This window comes from Camelina sativa, chromosome 11, assembly GCF_030686135.1.
Source record: "Camelina sativa cultivar CO46 ecotype springtype chromosome 11, ASM3068613v1".
Lineage (NCBI taxonomy): Eukaryota > Viridiplantae > Streptophyta > Magnoliopsida > Brassicales > Brassicaceae > Camelina > Camelina sativa.
Genome location: NC_141890.1, coordinates 28,661,022 through 28,679,396, shown reverse-complemented (window position 1 = coordinate 28,679,396; position 18,375 = coordinate 28,661,022). Strand labels below are relative to the sequence as shown.

The following is an 18,375-nucleotide window of genomic DNA, read 5'->3' as shown; positions in this document are numbered from 1 at the left end:
AGGGAAATTTTAAAAATACATCTTTTTCAATACTACTTTCAGAAATACCAATTGAAAAAACTTTATTAAAAAATGTTCTCAAAAAATTCTCATAGTATTATGATTATTATATACACTAAAATAAATTAACATAACTAATACAACAATCTACGCATATGCGCGGAATATTAGCTAATACTATTATATACATGTGTTTTTGATTTACTAATAGCTATAGCAAATTTTATTTTATTTACATGTGTCATTTAATAAAAGATGGAGTACGCAACAAGCCAAAAACTAATGGAAAACGAAAAGCAGAAGATCACATAAATTACGAGAACTTGAGGCAGAAGAGAAAACTGGTCTTATGCATGGAAGTATTGACGAAGGAAAATTTGAATGTGTTTATAACAAGATTTAGTTACGATATCATATATGAAGGGAGCAAATTAAAATGAAGATTTGAGGTTGTTTGCTCCAACAATAACCCCTCAAAAAAAACTTTAAAAGCTAATTAATTTGCAATATAATCCTTAATGTTTCTAAAATTCACTAATAATGATAGAAACTCATAAATAAATCTATCACATATATTTTCTATATTATACAACATAAAATATTCTTTATTTTATTATACAACACACACTATTACATAATAAAAGTTACATGATACTATAAATTACATACATAATGATTAAAACTTTCATATATATATATATATAAAACACAATAAAAATTATATAAAAGAATAAAATTACTCAATATAATTATTTTCATAGTGCTCCCATATATGATAAATTATTTCATTATTGTTGTAATAATTTTTTTGTAAATGGTATATCTTTTATATATCAATAATTTTAATTTAGTGTGTTTGAATTTATATAGGTATATTTATAACACTTGAATTTGATAAAATTATTTGTAAAATATGTATATTAGAAGGACTAAAATGAAATTTGTAAAAATATTTGAGGGTCTCAATAGTGCACCCTCAAATTTGAGGGTTCACTATTCAAACCCTTAAAAATTGAGGGTTTAAGGTCTGTTGGAATTCAAAAACCCTTCAAATTTAAAGGTTTGAGGGTCTGTTGGAGTTGCTCTAAGTCAAACTTGAAGCTTAAACCAAATACAAAAAAGAGTTAAACTTGATTGCTAATGTAAAAAAAGTATTCAAAGTATTATGTACTTTTGTTTATTACAAATTTTTTTCAATATATTTTTTTGGGACATTCTCAAAAATACCTCTTTTTCTATGTCTCTTTTTTTAAATACCCTTTCATGTTGACAATTTTCAAAACTACCCCTTTTTATGTACAAAATGACCAAATTAGTATTTTTTTAGTGACAGCAAGAATGTACAGTCACCAAAATCGAAAAAATTTCCCGCCAAAATTTTTTCCCTGCACAAATCGAAAAAATTTCCCGTAAAAATTACGAAATTATATTTTTCCGCCAAAAATTTTGAACTAAAAACCTTAGAAAAACCTTGTAAACGTTTTTAAAAACTTTTTAAACGCTTTTACAAGGTTTTTTTAAAAGATTTGTAAAAGCGTTGACAAAGTTTTTCAAAGGTTATAAAAGGTTTTTCAAAAGGTTTTAAAAGGTTTTTTAAATGGTTTTTAAAAAGATTTAAAGGGTTTTTAAAAATATTTAAAGGGTTTTTAAAAGATTTTTTATAAGGCATTTACAAAGTTTTTAAAAGGCTTTTAGAAATCTTATAAAAACCTTTTAAAAGCCTTATAAATACTTTTAAATCGTTTAAAACCTTTTAAAAACCTTGTAATTTTTTTTTGCGGGGAAATTTTTGGCGGAAATTTTTTTTCGAAAATTTTTTGGCGGGAAAATATGTCAGAAATTTTGTTGGCGGGAAAATTTTGTTTTTCATTTTATTGATTAAAATATTTTTCATGTAAGAGTAAAATAGTTATTAAAAATTAACGGAGGGCTAAAATGAAAATAGCCAAAAATAGATATTTTTGAAAAAGTATATATCAAAAAGTATATAAAAAGTATTTTTAACAAATTTTTTTATTTCTTTTGATATTATTATTTGTTTTCTGCAAACAAAAAAAAATGATTTGAAGACCTATTGCAATAAAGTGTCAAGATTTTGGACGTGATACTTGCCAAACAAAACGGACATAGCCAGAGAAGAAGGTTGACATTGATTTACAAATAAAAACATATGATTGTTATTGGATATTAGCGTAGGGATCGGATAGCTAGAAGAGCCAAAAATATTGTGAAGTCGAGTCAATTCTATTTCAATTTATGAATTAAACCAATAAGCAATACTTGATCTACTAAAGCAAACATATCATATTGATTTGACTTCAAAGTGTCGCTACATGGCGGATTCATTACTGGGAATACATTAGTAATGTTTTGATTTCACACAATCTTTTTTGGCTCTCCCCATCTGTTCACCTGTTCTACTAACAAACTTTTTTTTTTTTTTTTTTTTCTGTATATCAACATTATCCTTCTTTCTCTGGCTGTGTTTATTTTTTTTGGCGGGTGTACACTCAAAATCTCGACAAAAGCATATGATTTCACTTTATTTTCTTCAATATGTTTTTATTATTTGTTAGCAAAAGCATGATCAAAATAAATTCATAAATGAAAACTCATAACTAACAAAAATACATATTACTTTGAAAAAATTTTACCTATTTTTTGGAAGCTTTTAAAATATTTTTGAGTTGAATTATTTTAATCTTCATATATAATATGTCAGAACTAAGTCTTGTGATACACAAATCAAAGTATTCCTTCATTAATTCTTCCATGCATTAGACGGATTTTGTCTTCTGTCTCGAGTTCTTGTATGTAATCTTTGGGTCTTATGCTTTCCGTTTTCTATTGGTTTTTGTGTTAACACATGTACATAAAACAAATAATAGTATATTACAATTATTAGCCATACGCTGATCTAATGAACTAGATTAAGACCCGTGCGGTTGAAATTATATTTATATTGTAATTTTTATATAAAATATAATTTATGTGATTGTTTTTAAAAGTTTTTTTAGATAAATCATTATGCAATAAAATCATATGTTAAATATGATGGCTTGAAAAAAGATATCTATTTTGTAAGTTTTATATTATTAATGATTCTAGATAAGTAAGCGTGCTACAATACTGGTTAAATTTTATTTTATACAAAATTTGTATATTTTATATTTTAAAGTAAAATTTTAATATGTTGTATTAGTTTATGTATGTTAAGTTATTTCAAAAATTTATATTCTACATCATGACTTGAATGTCATTATAAGACATAATTTTATAAATTTGGTTTTTTAAAAGCGAATTATTATATTATGAGTAATTTAATATATTGTTATACTTTTTGTTTTAATATACTTGGTTTCTTGAAATTATTTCATATTATAGTGATATATTATTGACATTGCTATAAAAAATCAATTTAGAGTGTTTATAGTTTCTAACTTTTATATCAAGTTTCAATATATTAAAAATATTTCAAAATAAATTATCTAAAGTTTATTATATTATATAAAATTATAAAATTCAACAAAAAAATAAGAAATTGAATTTAAATATTCAAATTTTAACCTGTTACTCAGTAATTTTTTTCATTCAAGAAATATTATTTTTAAAGAATAATATTATTAAAACTTGAATATTTTATAGATTGAACAATTTATATTTTTTTAAAAATTCAACTTATGGTATATTCAGAATAAAACTATTTTTTAATTATAATAAATAATATTATAATTTATTTGTTTCACAAAATAGACTCATATATAAAATGAGAGGTGAAGTATAATGATAATTAACAAATTAATATGTTAAGTTACATATCAAAAGATTTTATTTGATGAATAATTTAATAAAAGAAATTAATATAGTAACTTAGATGATATGATTCTTTTAGAATATTCTGTTTAATATTTTTGGAAACAACGTGCTCTAGTAATAGAATCTTCCGAAAATAAATTAAGGTTTCACTCAATATTTAATTTGTAACCAATTATTCTATCAATTAATGTATAACCTATTTGTAACCAACTTATTAAAATTATATAGTTTACAAAACAAAGTTGTGTACTTCTGTTTTATTATAAAAGAGATAACACATGTTTACGGGTGTTAAGTCATGATCTATATTTAAGTCAAGTGTTATTGTCATGCACATGTTAAGTCATGATCTTTTCAATAATAACACATGTATATGACAAAATTTACCGATGTTAAGTTATGAACTGGTTTTTTCATCCGAGATAAAAACTCGAATTATTAGAGATTAGGGAGGTTTAGTGAGAACCATGCATACATATAAAATCATACGTTATTTTTGAGAACATTATAAAAAGAAAACTGAGATTTTGGTGATTTGTTATTATTGAAAATACATAAAACAATTTTTTTGCAATTTTTTTTAAAAAGCGAATCGTTTAATTGGTTCAGATTTCAATGATTGAGTTGAAAGATGTGTCTCGAGCGTTAGACTTAATTTTATTTTATTTTAGATAACAAATATTAAGCAATATACTTTATAATAATTTTAGATATTGTTTTGTTATTTTTTTATATAATTAATATTTTATTAGAAAAATACTTTAAAATAGCACTAAATCAATTTTTATAGATAATTATAACACACATTCCATAAATTTTCAAAAATAACATTATTTACCACATTAAAATATTTAAAATTAATTTATACAATTTTTTTTTTATGTTTGGATTCTCATTTTCATATTTAGGATATAATTTTGAGAGCTATGGTTTAGTAATTTGAATTAATAATTTAATTTTAAAAAATTAATTAGTACTATTTTTTGAATTTTAGAGATATTTTGCTAAGTTTGGAACAAAAATTTATTTGAATGCTATTTCTGAGAATCTCCTATTTTATTAACATTCTTCCCAAACCGGGAATAGTAATTGATTACATCGGAGAACAGCTGGCTACAAAAAGGTGAGAAAGATTCCGGCGACGATGACCGGAAAATGAGATCTGAACTGCTACAGGTAAAGGGAACACAAGGTTAGAGCAATTAGCACCGGCGGTAACAAAAGAGACTTCTTTGCGGTTACGTTCCGACTCCGAACTCTTTGATCGGAGTTACCGGTTCCTGTTGCCGAGTCATCGCCGAAGCAAACCTGACCCGAAACTTCTTTCCTGGAATCGTCAACCTATAGACACCCCTTCCCTAACCCTTTAACTCCCGTACCTAGCAAGAAAAAAGGTTACAAATCGAACCCTCAAATCCCTGCGTCTCCAACACCGGTTTCCCCACCAGACGACTCCATCTTCAATTCGGTCCATTGAGGACTACAAAAGGTCCAGAAGATCTAAAGCTCAATAGATCTGAACTCTGAAACCCTAGAGTAGCCCTCAGATCCAAAAAAAAAATTGGAATCGCCGAGACTCGCAGCGAACACCCACCGATCTTCTTAGGACTTCCGCCGCAACCACATCGAGACTCTCGAGAGGCTGAGCTGCGCGGAGACACCACTCCGATCTAACGGGCAGTCTTCAAACCCAAGATCGGAGAAACCCCGCTAACCACCAAGAAAAAGACCAAGATTGCATCCACCGAAGATCCACCACGCCTCACCACTGCTGGAGAAGAAGGAGAGCCCACTACCATGCGTCTCTGCGTAACCAACTACCGGCGATGAAGATCTATAACTCATAAGTATGTTAGTTTCCAGAAAAAAAAAAGACTCTTCCTTTAATTATTAGTAAATTTCAGTGAAGCTATTTTAGTAATTATATATATTTCCTATATTAAAAATAGTTTTTGTTTCTCTTTTAAAGCAAAAACATAGAGTTTATTTCAAAACTAACATATTTCAAAAAAAAATATTAAAACCAAAGAGAAAATTACTAACAATATGAAATTAGAATATTAGTTCTCGCCTTAAGATACAAGGTAAGTTTGAGCTGATCCTCAGGGCTCGCGACTTCCGTAGCCACTCAGCAGAACAATATATTAAACTTCACGATTTATAAGCCCCAATTTGCAAGTAAAAAATATATATTAACATAGCTCACAAATAATTTAAATCTTAAATAGTTGAAATTTCTGAGTCACCTTCAATATCGGCTTCAAAGACGACATGGTAGATCACTGAAAACCTGATAATTGGGAGATGCTGCTCTTGTAATATAATACATCAACCGCAAGTAAACTGCAAGGCAATCAAATCTCACAATAACTTGGCTAAATATACCTAAATTAAGTATACAAACAATGCATATATAATAATAATTAAATAACTACTAATTAATAATCAAATTGGCCTTCTTTTTTTTTAAACTTAGCTCCTCAATCAACCTCGTGTGATGGCCTTCTAGCAGAGCTTTATGACTCGAGCAAGACGGTGATGAGACCCTCTAGCTTGTGGTGGAGGCTTTGTCAACGAGATTAGGGTTAGGGTTCCTGAGACCCTTCGTGCCCACCTTAAGTTTGGTCCTGATGGGAGAGGTCATATGTGAGATATTTCGGTCAAAATAGTCGACAATGTAATGTAATGGGAATCAAGGATGAGACCACATTCTATGCAGATTGTATCCCCGGACAGATAGTCGATCACTGTATCGGTTTGTTTCTTGCAGTCCTAGCAAGTAATTACCTCCATTGCGACTTGTACAAATACCCTATGGCGACTTAGCGTGGTCCGATGGGTTTTTGTGGGGTTTATAAGTTTATTATATATACCAAAGGAAGGATATGGGAAAATTAAAAAAAATAAAAATAAAAAAAATAAAAAAAAATAATAATCTGATAAGATTTGGCTTTATCCTTTTTTAAGATTTGATTATTATTCAGTCTAAAGTTGCCAATTAGATTTCCATAATATGATTTGGTTTGCTTTCGTTCCTTTATGAACTACTTTTAAATATATACTAGGTTTTGATATATTTTGATAAAAATTATATATGATTGATTACGGTAATAAAATATTATCTCATAAAAAAAATTAAAATTAGTACTAAGGAAAAAAATTAAATTTCAGATACACAATTTTTTAAAATATAAAAATCAGTTGTGTTATAAAATCAAATCTGATAAAAAAAAAATCATAAATTTAACGTCCAGACGAGGCAAATCAAACTGATGACCTCACATATCCTAAACAATTTTCTTTGACCACCAGAAGAACGAAACAATTTTATAATCATGAATTTAACTCGTTTTCATATTTAATTGATCGTTACCATCTATGTTTTCGTGTTTTTTATTCAATGTTTTCTTATTCTTCATATTCTTTCTTATCGTTTTCATTGTCAAATTTTGTGTTAATTGTCATCGTAACTTTTACGGTTTGGTTCTTCGTTATACTCTTTTTCTTCTTCTTCCTCGTCAACTTCTTCACATTCTTCCACTGAAAAACATTTTTTTAGACTACCACACAACTTGTTAACCCATCAAACTCCAAGAACAAAATCATTTCTTTTCTCGTAAAATTTGTGAAATTCATGATTACCAGTCAACACATACACCTAATTATTGACAATTTTATCTATATACTTATTTGGTTTTAGATCAACGCGTTTAGAAACTTCTCAAACCAAAATCCTTACTTGGTTTATAATATTTTAAAAACATAATAAAATATACTAATAATTATTTATTTAATATGAATCATATGATATATAGAAATATGAGTACACTATAAGAACATATTAATTATAAATAAATAATATCAATTATATTATATCATCAAATAATATCAACCGTATCATATTATCAAATAACTGTAACCGTATATAACAGTAACCGCTTGAACCGTAACCGCATTTAAACGTAACCGTTTAACCGTTTGTTAAACGGTTTTGGTTAAGGTTACAAAAATTTCTAACCATAACTGATGGTTAATAAACCTTAATCGTGACAACCGTAACCATGGTCATGCCTATGTATAGCTAATAAAACATGTGTGTTTGTCGTCCATCTTTCTTCTTTAAACCTCAAAATTTGAGTCAAACATCAAATTAAGGTCTTGCGATGTCAATCCTTCTTCCTTAGACCCAAAAATCAACTCATCTATAAAATCATACACAAAATATGTTTTACAGCTCATAAGAAATAAAAAGCACAAATGTAGATAAATAAGATAATTTATGTTTTGCATTAATATTTATAATATTTTAAACTATTAAAAGGTTTCGAAATATAAAATTTGAACCTTTTAAAAAATTTCAATATTTATAATATTTTAAACTTTTAAAATTTAAAAATTATAATATTTAAAAACTTTTAAAAAGCTAAGAACTTTTAAAAGTTTCAATAATTATAATATTTAAACTTTTAAAATTTTTAAATATTATAATATTTTTTGAAACTGTTTAAAGTTTTAATTTGATCAAATAAAAAACCAGATCAAACCAAAAAAAACTTTTAAACTTGGACGCCTGATAAATCAAGCTTTCCTGCTCATACGTTGTTGGAAGCATATTAATCTTATTTATACTGGTTCTGAACCATTGTCTAAAAAACTTCTAGCCGATGTGGGATATTGTGCTTAGTTCTTTGATTTTCATAAATTTTAAATTTTTCTTTTTCTAAAAAATTCTGTAAATTTAAAAAATGTTAATGAATGACATGTCAAATCATGATAGGTTGTTTAAAATAATTCTTAATATAGAAAATTCTGGAAATTGTATAAAATCTTAATAAGTGATATGTCAAATTTATATTGGTTATTTAAAATCCTATGTGGACGGCTTTAGGAGCTTATAGCTTCTACTTTTTATTAGTATAGACTAGATGAGTACATGCACTAACTGCTGGTTTGTTTATATCTATATATACATTTATTGCAATACTTTCTTTGCTTCTTATATTTTCACATTTGAAAGATTAAAAATTATATATTAACAAATAAAACTAAGATTTTTTTTGGGAGGAGGCAAAGAATACTAAATTTTGTTTAAAGCTAAATCTTATTCTAAAATGATATTTGTAGATAAAAACATTTAAACATCCTACATTCTACAATTCTTGTCTAAAACTTAGGTATTTAGATATATTTGTATTTAATACCATGGAACTCTCAAATTCTCTTTTATCAAAAAGATTTTCATGCAGGTTGGTTAACTCTTTAATGATTATAATTAAGATAGACAACTTCATTTCCTGTTAGCTATTCAATTTCTTGAATATATCTCTAGAATTTAATTTAATTTCCTTCTTTTTTCTCTTGTATTTTTCTCAACCAACATTATATCAATGATTTAACTATCTTTCATTCCATAGTGAACAAAACTCTGATCTTTTTTATATACAAAAATTTCTTTCTCTAAGGACATACTTTCATAAAATTTTCTACAATATTAACCAAATTCTCAGTCACTGCTGCAATCCTTCAAATTGTTGAGAAAATTATAACGCCTAAACCATATGTTCATATCTTCATGGTTTACCCTAAGAGGACGAAGCAAATCTTTGGTTTTACTTTCGATACATTTTTATATTAAGATGATGCATCTACTTACTTAGAGAATACATCAACATGTTCTAAGCCTCTCTAGATTTTTTATATAAATAATAAAATTGTTTGTGATATGAAAAAGAATAAAAGACATGGAAGATGTTTCAAATTCCTCTTTAATTTTGAATACAGTATATTTGTTTTAATTTAGGTGCTTTTAATTTGGGTTGACATGTGTCACTTTCTCCACTGTTGATGTGTCACTCATATGAAGAGAGTTGAGCAACTTTCATAATATATATTACAAGTACAATTTTTAGAGATTTGACAATTAATAAGCCTAGATATTTCCATTATTGTATCTCCAAATCAAGTGGGAAATGGACAAGGCTTTTGTCGTTAATATATGATCCAAGAACTGGTTTTAAAATTCATAAACAGTACTAAGTACAAGTACTTTTTAATCATATACATAAAAGTAAGCTTCTACTCTCTCCTTATTGGTCCATTTGGTTTTTTTTGTTTATTTTTATTTTTTTGTCTAATTTTTATAGTAATAAATGTACAAATTAATTTTCTTATTAGTAGTAATTTACTAATTTGTATAACTGAAATTTGATTTTTTTGTAATTAAGTCGTAAGAGAAGGAGACATTAATTTCATAATTACTCCTAATTTAAGTTATTGTTTTCTTTTAATTGGGATGCACTAACCTTGAAGACCAATCCATTAACAATTCTGAACGTTTCTATCCGTTTGTAATTTTTCTCATTAGTCATGCATTAATTCCGAATGCTTTACATTATTTAATTATAAATAGTAAGTAAACATTAAGACATCACCACATTTCGTTTGCTTAACCAAAGTAAACGAAATGTTTCCACCTCTAAACGAAGAAACCATCAAATGAGCTAAGTCAGATTTTCCAACTAAACAAAATACATAGTCCACTCATAACAACAAGCAGAGAAACATGGCTTCTTTTGCAACAAACACCTGCGGTTCAACCTTCTGCTGCCTTGAAAGGATTGGGGGCAGCTCTTTCGCCGGAGCTAAGCTCTTCATTGACCCTTCTTGTCAAAGCTTCAGACCCAAATCCACAGGTAAAATCTAAAGCTTTTAAATTTGGAATCTTCGATTGAGATTGATGAAAATAGGTATTAAAAGGTTTGGGTTTTTTGTAGAGCTGGTGTTGTTGTGGCTATGGAGACAAGAGTGTTTACTTTGTTTTAGAAGATTTGGGTAACACAACAGGAAAATGGGATGTATGTGGATATGATGCTTCCTCTCTACAAGTTACAACCCACTTCAGGTTTATAACAACACTTAATCCTAGATCTATATGCTCTTCAAATTCTGAGACTTTTAATTTTGATTGTTATTCTGTTCTTTGCTTGCTTGCAGAGCAAGTTCTTTTAAGACACTTGCTGCTCCTCACAAAGAGGGGTTTGCTTCTCAAGTTTTTGATTATTGGACGAGGCTTTTTGCTTACTTATGCATTGTGAACTCGACCGTATAAGAGAGGTCCTCAAGAGATCGTTTCATATAGATAAAGAGATATGTGGCAGAGCTTTGAGGTAAATCATCATTTAGCTTTCAATATTTTTCTCAAATTATAAATTTGAAAATAACATGTGGAAATTTGTTTTCCTAAGATCTCAATATTCTTACCTTACTCTTGCTCACATTTTCCAGTATGTTAATGAGGTTTTTAATATGTTATATGACGTATGTTTTGACTTTTGAAGAAGGGGATGGTTGTCAAATTTGGGGTCAAGAAGATTCAGCAGTGGGGAGATGAAAAGTTGCATCATAGTTTAACAGATAAATATCATCTAAATGATTAGTTCAGATGAGCCAATAATGGAATTAATATCCGTTTACATATGTAATAGTATAAATAATGGTAATCTAATAATACAAGATGTTATTTATTGTAGGACATTCGGAAGTAAAGAAAAATTTATAATCCATCTATCATCTATGGCATTTGCATATAAAATTATGTTTGTTAATGGTTCAATTGCTATGGTAAGAGTAAGTGTATTTGACAATATTACATTCATGAATTTTACTCTTTTTATGTCTTGAAATATTTCAAATTTAAAACTCTAAGTGTAATACAAACATACTAATTAATTTTGTTTTTTTTTGTAATGCAACATATATTTTAATAAAACATTACAATTACTTTTAGATGACTTTAGTACTAATGAAATAGTGTGGTTAGGATTCTTTTTTTTTTGTCAGAAAAATGAATTTAATAAAAAAATTTAGATAATTGGTGATCCAAAATCTTGGAATTTTGAGATCCAGAAACCTTACTATTTCATTAGTACTAAAGTCATCTAAAAGTTAAATCATTGATATGAACTTACCACTATAACTTAAACTACATCAAATATAACAAAAAAAGAGTCAAAACGCAACATGCCGCGAGTATCGCGGCTAAACAACCTAGTGTATATTAATCTATACTTTAAATCTACACTTTACTACTATATTGTAACTGAAATTATATTAATTATGCATCCACTATTTTCCATTCATTTTCATTCAAACACACTATAAATTATAATTATAATTCCTCTAATTAATTTATTTTAGAAATGTAACTTTTATCCCTTGAAATCCTATAAATAACCATTCTCACATCATCATCCACATATCTCAAATTCTAAATAATTTCTTTGTTTTGATTATGTTCTTGTATGGGTTCAAAACTCATGGTAAGAGTGTGATTATGTATTTTGTTAGATTTATCTTATATTTTGTTCATTTTTAGTTCTTTGTTTTATGCATTTCTTTCTTCCTTCTTTGTCTTCTTATTATTTTTAATTTTCAATTACATATGTATAATAAAATTTTGGTGACTGTAAAAAACAATTATCAATGCAGATTCAACGATACTAATTTCTATCAAAGCCTAATGGGGGGGGGAATCAAGCTAAAGAAATCATCTTCATTCATGTATATATAGTAGAATTATTATCTCAAATTATTTAACTCTCTCTTACCTCCAAAAATTTTGTGATACATTTTTTTTGTATACTCATCATTATATTTAGTTCTTGTGATCCAAAATATAATTATATAAAGATCATTATAATGTTTATTCAATTCAAAATTTGTAATGTTTAATGATTTTCTATATAAAAAACAGTTTGATAATCCATTTCCAAAATTTTACTACAAAGAGGAAATCAATAGAATTTAACCTAGCAATATAGCTTAAATTAAGGTGAATATAAAAGAGATTAAAAATTAAATTAATCTTTAGGATTTTTATTGCATTTCATATGATTTTATAAGGTTTCACTCTCTCCTTATTGGTCCATTTAGCATTTAATTTCTAAGAAAATAATATATATTTTTAATTAAATAAAAATATAATAATGTGCATTAATCTATACTTTAAATCTACATTTTACTACTAAATTGAAACTGAAATTACATTAATTATGAATTGACTATTTTTTTCAGTTCATTTTCATTCAAACACACTATAAATTATAATTGTAACTCTTCTAATAAAAGTATGATTATATATTTTGTTAGAATTTTTTTATATTTCGTATGATTTTATAGGAAATATATATAATTGATACTTCAAAAATAATTTTGGAATTTGATTATTAAATGTTTTAGGTAAATTTTGAATATCAAAGTAATTTTTTATCATTAACAATATTTTTAAATAAATGGTATATTTTGATATTGTATGATTTGAATAAATAAAGTGTATTATTGATTGTTTGCATAATACATCAAAAATACATCTTGTTTGTTATGTATGTATTTTTAGGGAGAATTTCAAAAATACATATTTTTCAGTACCACTTTTCAGAAATACCATTTTAAAAAACTTTAATAAAAAAATATTCTCAGAAAATTCTCATAGTTTTATGATTATTACATAAACTAAAATAAATTAACATAACTAATAAAACAACCCGCGGATATGCGTGGATAGTACCTAGTATCTACCAAAAGTTTCATTCAATGTGAGGAAAGCTTTGTTTGTGGTGATTCATGAAGCAAATTTTTTACATTATCCTAGAACTGGCAACCACAACGTAAACAAAAAAATAACAACGTAAACAAAAAAAATAAGTTTACTTTCCGTTTGCGTGTATAACTAGAGAAAAAAAAATGAGTTTTCATGTAGAAAAAAAAACACACCTAACCACGAGGTGGTGGGCTATTGGTTCTAGCCTTGATGGAAGAGTCGTCCTGTTGGTCTAGGCCAGGAATCGATTCTCCCCAAGCGCAAAATTACTCAGCTTTATCTGTGATAGAAAGATTCAAATCCAAAAATAAAACAGGTTACTTCAAAATACATATGTTTTGATTTCCATTATTTATAATTCTACATTGATTTAGAAATCAAATATCTAATAATAGCCCTTTGACCTAAATTGGCTTTTGAAAAAAGAAATATCTAAACAGCTTTTAAGTTACCATCTCTTTGACTCTCACGATGAGCCCAGCCCAAATGAAGCCAGTAAGTAAGTTTCCAAAGAATAACCTCAGTTTGTAAGGCTCATTCACGGTCCAATAATTTAGTTCGATATTTGAAGAGTCTTTACCAAATACAATTCCCAATTAGATTCAGTTTAAAGATTTCGACCCCAATTTTTTTTCATCAAATCTTGAAATTAAACCAATACTCTTATAACTTAGCTTACGAAAATGATGTAAAAATTATACTATGTAGCTTCTCTTTTTGGCCATCCAATGGTCATCAGGCTAAACTAATCTATCTATATTTTAATACATAATACATAAGTTCAAACTCCTTCCTCTGTAGCCACTCCACTCAACGAGCTTCAACCATAGTTGCAGACTTGCAGTATACGGAATCAATTGATCTTTCCACTGGCGAAATCTGATATCAGCTTCACAATGTGTTTAGGGTTCTCAACGTGTGGAAGATGACCGGAATCTGGTACTTCTCGGAAAACCGCATTTGCTAGCTCACACAACAATTTCTGCATTTTGTTTGATAACATTAAGAAACTGTTTAACTGATTTTTTGACGTTTGGATTAAAGGAAACTTACAACTGAGAGCTGGTTGCTGACAATCTGATCGTTCTCACTGCATACAACAAGCGTCTTATGTTCGATCTGTGCGCGTGTTACATCCAAAAAACACAAACAAAATCAGAAAATATGTAAGCTGATTTGCCTTTTTGTTAATTTTAATAACTATGTGAAGTGTTTTTTGTTACGAGTTTGATGTGTGACGCAACGTTATAGCCTCCGCTAGTCATAAAATCGACCATAGCATCCTCCCACCATGGCATTTGACAATGTAACCGGCTAATCTACACAAAAGCAGATTCATTTCTAAATCATTTTGATATATGAAAAAAAAAAAAAAAAAAAAAAGGAGTTATGATCTTACATTAGTCCAATCTATGTTCTCGGATAAGGGTGACGAACAAAAGGCTAACACGTTGGCCAAAAGGCGAAGAGGGAATGACTTCAACAACTTAACCTGAATGAACAACAACCATATTATAATACAAACGTTAAAGATCGAGTATAATAACACGAGTTTTCGGACAAACCCCGGCGTAAGCAACGGATATTGGTAACTCTTTAAGCCGACCAGTTCCTTCGGAATATGCATTGGCGTTAATGAGAACTAATTTATCAACCTGAAAAGCGTGGGAATAATCAGATTTAGTGAGTGAGCTTTTGAGATGATGTTTAATCCAAAAGAGTTTGATTGTGATAATTAAACTGCTTGAAACTTACAGCTTCGGGGTAAGTAGCAGTAAAATCAACAGCTACGGTTGCTCCTAAGCTTGGTCCAACTAAAATCATTGGTCGTTTGATATATGTTTTCCAAAGCTAAAAATTCAAACGAAATAACAGAATCAACCACCGGGGAAAATCCATACCACATATAACATCAGGTAAGTATTACAGATAATAGGCGACAGAGAATCACTAAATTAACGATCACATACTAATGGACCAAGTGCATAGTCGCTAATTTGACATTGTATCACTAATTAGTTACTAAGCAACAAAATATATCTCCAAAATCATGGAGAAATTTTCAAGGACTAGACAATCCCAACGTGCCACAACTTTATATCCTGTTGTCATTTAGTGAAGAGACAAATTTGTATTCGTCGATAATATCTAATTTAGTGTATAGTTATAGACTTATAGTTGTCCCCAAACAAAAATATAAATGATTTAGCAAATTCATTTTTTTATTGCGTAACACAGTTTTTTTTATTTAAGTAAATAAAATTAATTTAATAGTACTGACCTCGAATAAATGATGTCGCTTAGTTGCTGCATCACATGGTGGAAGTACCTCTACAATGCCATTAAACTAGTGAGTTCTTGACTGATTGTGACTGATTCTTTTTATATATATTTATATCAGTCAAAAATCGATTAAATTATTAAAAATAATTATTAAATTAGTGAGTTCTCTACAATTCATATATATATTCTAAAATCCATTTCTCAAGAATCTTGATTAATTTGTGTAAAAATAGAAATCTTACGAAGATCTGAGAAGCCCCAACCAAGAACATCGACAGCCCAAGTCTCAAGACAAGCTTGTTCAAGCAGAGGATAAGTCCTTCTCCATTCTAAACACGAACTAAGTACCAAAGAAACAAAACAAAAAAAATCCAACAAAAAAGAATTAAAATCTCAGTAAAATTCAGATACAGTGAGTTCGTAAAACTTTATATTGCCGGTAAAAAGATTCAAAAAAAAAAAAAAAAAAAAACCTGTCGAAACAGTGGAGAAGAACAACGGGACTTTTGTCGTGTAATTGAACAAGTGGTTTGATGCAGCTACTCATTACATTGCCTCTAAAGTTTCCCATCTGCAACAGACGTTTTCATTTTCTTTCATAACAAAACGAGAAATTGCACTTGAGAGAGAGAGAGAAAAGAAGAAGAACCTGAAGAGGAACAGGAACTCGTACAATCCTTTGAGCTAAAGCTCTTGCAAATGGGTCTCTTATGTTCTGTACCTCCTTCGGAAGAAACGCCGGAAACCCATCTCCGTTCGCCCTTACCCGTTGCCGGAATTTCGTCGCCGGGGGTGGTGGAGAGACCATGTTCAAGCTACCCATCATGTCTCACTCCAAGAAAGTTGTGTGTTAAAATCTGTGGTGGTTATTTGATTTTTTTCTGTGACATTAAAGAGAGTAACTATTTATAGAAAAGAGTGCTACTGGACAATAACCAAAATGCAATTGCAACTACCCAACTTCCTTATATTTTTTTCTTTCTTTCCTCTCATTAAGTACAAATCTTGTCATTTAAATTTACTTTTTTTTTTTTGTTCTTTCCTTCTGAAATGACCACACAAGTTTTTCTGACAATTCACACGTTTTCTAGTAACGAAGGCTTAAAGACAAAAGAAAGTAAAACCACAGAACTTTTGTTTAATCGCCGTGCATAATAATAATATCTTCCAAATGGTAATTTCTCGCCGTAACTTTTTTTTTTTAACATAAAAAAAAAGATTCATCCAAAATATTCCCTAGTTACATTTACACAACAGCAGAAGTTTAATCTAATTCACTAACAGACCTGTTAACGTTACCTCAACTTGTGTAGTAAAAATAGGAAAAAGATAAAATGCTGAAAGAGAGAGAATGAAGCAGTGTCTTTTTTTTTTTTGTCAAACAATGAAGCAGTGTCTCTGCGGCTGACATTTCATAACCAGTTTTAGACCCCTTTCATCTAGCTGTTATCATCTGATAGGTTTGTTTTTAAAAAAAAAAATTAATTAATTAAATAAAACTTGTATAATAAAATACTAATAAAGAAAATGACAGAACCCCAATTATAGAGTATCACTAAGCCCTGGGCAAAATACCCGGACCCGAAACCCGAATCTCGAACCCAATCCGAAAAATCCGAACCGAATCCGTATCCGAAAGAAAAAAAACCCGAATGGATTTAGGATTTCTGAAATTTGGATACCCGAACCCGATCAGATTTTACCCGAAATCCGATCAAAATCTGATCAAAACCTTATGAGTGTTGAGTTGTTTTGCATAACCCCTATCCCTACGATCTCTCACTATAACGAATAAATTTGTTTGGCTTTGTTGCTTTTACCTCTCACCGCCGGTTCGTTTTCCAGTTACAAGGTCTATAAACACTATTTATCAGGATTTAATCCCCATTCTTCAAGTTGGAAAACCTAAACTGCTACTCATCTCCTCCGTCTGAGACTTCATGGAGACATTCACAGGTGATTATTTTTGTTGTATCTTGTATCAATTTTTGTCTATTGAGTTCTACTCTGTTTCAAATTCTATTGTATCTTGTATCAATTTATGTGGGTTTTTGGATTTGTTTATTCGGTTGATCGATTTGCAAATCATGTGTTCTGCAATGTTATGTGTTTTATCGCTATTATCAATCATGTGTTCTGTTGTAACATCCACGAACCAAAATCCCGGTTTAGGGATTGCATCGGTCGATGCAAGGTTGTTTTCTGCGGACGAGTTTAAGTTAAACGATGCGTTTTGGGTTAAGGAAAAACCCTTGAGTCGTGTTTTTGTCTCATTCGACGAGTTGAGCCGTTTTTGAGAGAAAAGAAGGGAGAAAAAGTGTTCTTGAGTGTTCTTGAGCGTTCTTGGAGATTTCTGGCGTTTGGAGGCGTTTTCTGTAGAGATCTGTAGCTGGGATCATTGTAGGAGCTTCATAGGACCGTGTTCTTGATTGTTTAAGGTTCAAAAACTTCTTGGCAAAGGTAAGTGCATGACCATGGCTTGTTAGAATGTTGTATGAGGCGTTAGGAAGCTTTCTTGTGGCTTGGGATTGTTTCTGGTGTTTGCAGGAACGGAGATCCGGCGAGAAGCTTGGGGGAAAAACGATGCTCGGCATGTGCGTCGGTCGATGCAGTGCGAGGACGGCGCGGCTTGACCTAGGAGCATCGATCGATGCCATGTGGGGGTGTCGGTCAATGCA

At 29.2% G+C, this 18,375-nt stretch overlaps 1 protein-coding gene and 1 pseudogene across 4 annotated transcripts; both read right to left on the bottom strand.

Annotated features, from left to right (window-relative positions):
- Positions 1-5,486: 5,486 nt before the first annotated feature.
- LOC104728353 (uncharacterized) lies at positions 5,487-6,609 on the bottom strand (annotated as a pseudogene).
- A 7,448-nt stretch (positions 6,610-14,057) lies between these two features.
- Positions 14,058-17,113, bottom strand: LOC104724277 (alpha/beta hydrolase domain-containing protein VTE7-like). Of its 4 annotated transcripts, none has more exons than XM_087474204.1 (11): positions 16,997-17,113; positions 16,347-16,578; positions 16,171-16,268; positions 15,940-16,037; positions 15,696-15,745; positions 15,170-15,265; positions 14,980-15,069; positions 14,814-14,906; positions 14,638-14,733; positions 14,468-14,533; positions 14,058-14,396 (listed from the first exon to the last, which is right to left on the bottom strand). In XM_087474204.1, the coding sequence occupies exons 2-11, from the start codon at positions 16,521-16,523 to the stop codon at positions 14,268-14,270; spliced, it is 993 nt and encodes a 330-aa protein (XP_087330330.1). In that variant the 5' UTR covers positions 16,524-16,578; positions 16,997-17,113; the 3' UTR covers positions 14,058-14,267. The 4 variants fall into 4 exon arrangements, 3 of the variants coding, with proteins under 3 accessions (XP_087330330.1, XP_087330331.1, XP_087330329.1); XM_087474205.1 differs by having other exon boundaries at positions 16,984-17,091; XR_015571902.1 differs by lacking the exon at positions 16,997-17,113 and having other exon boundaries at positions 14,638-14,728; positions 16,347-16,755.
- Between the last annotated feature and the right edge of the window lie 1,262 nt (positions 17,114-18,375).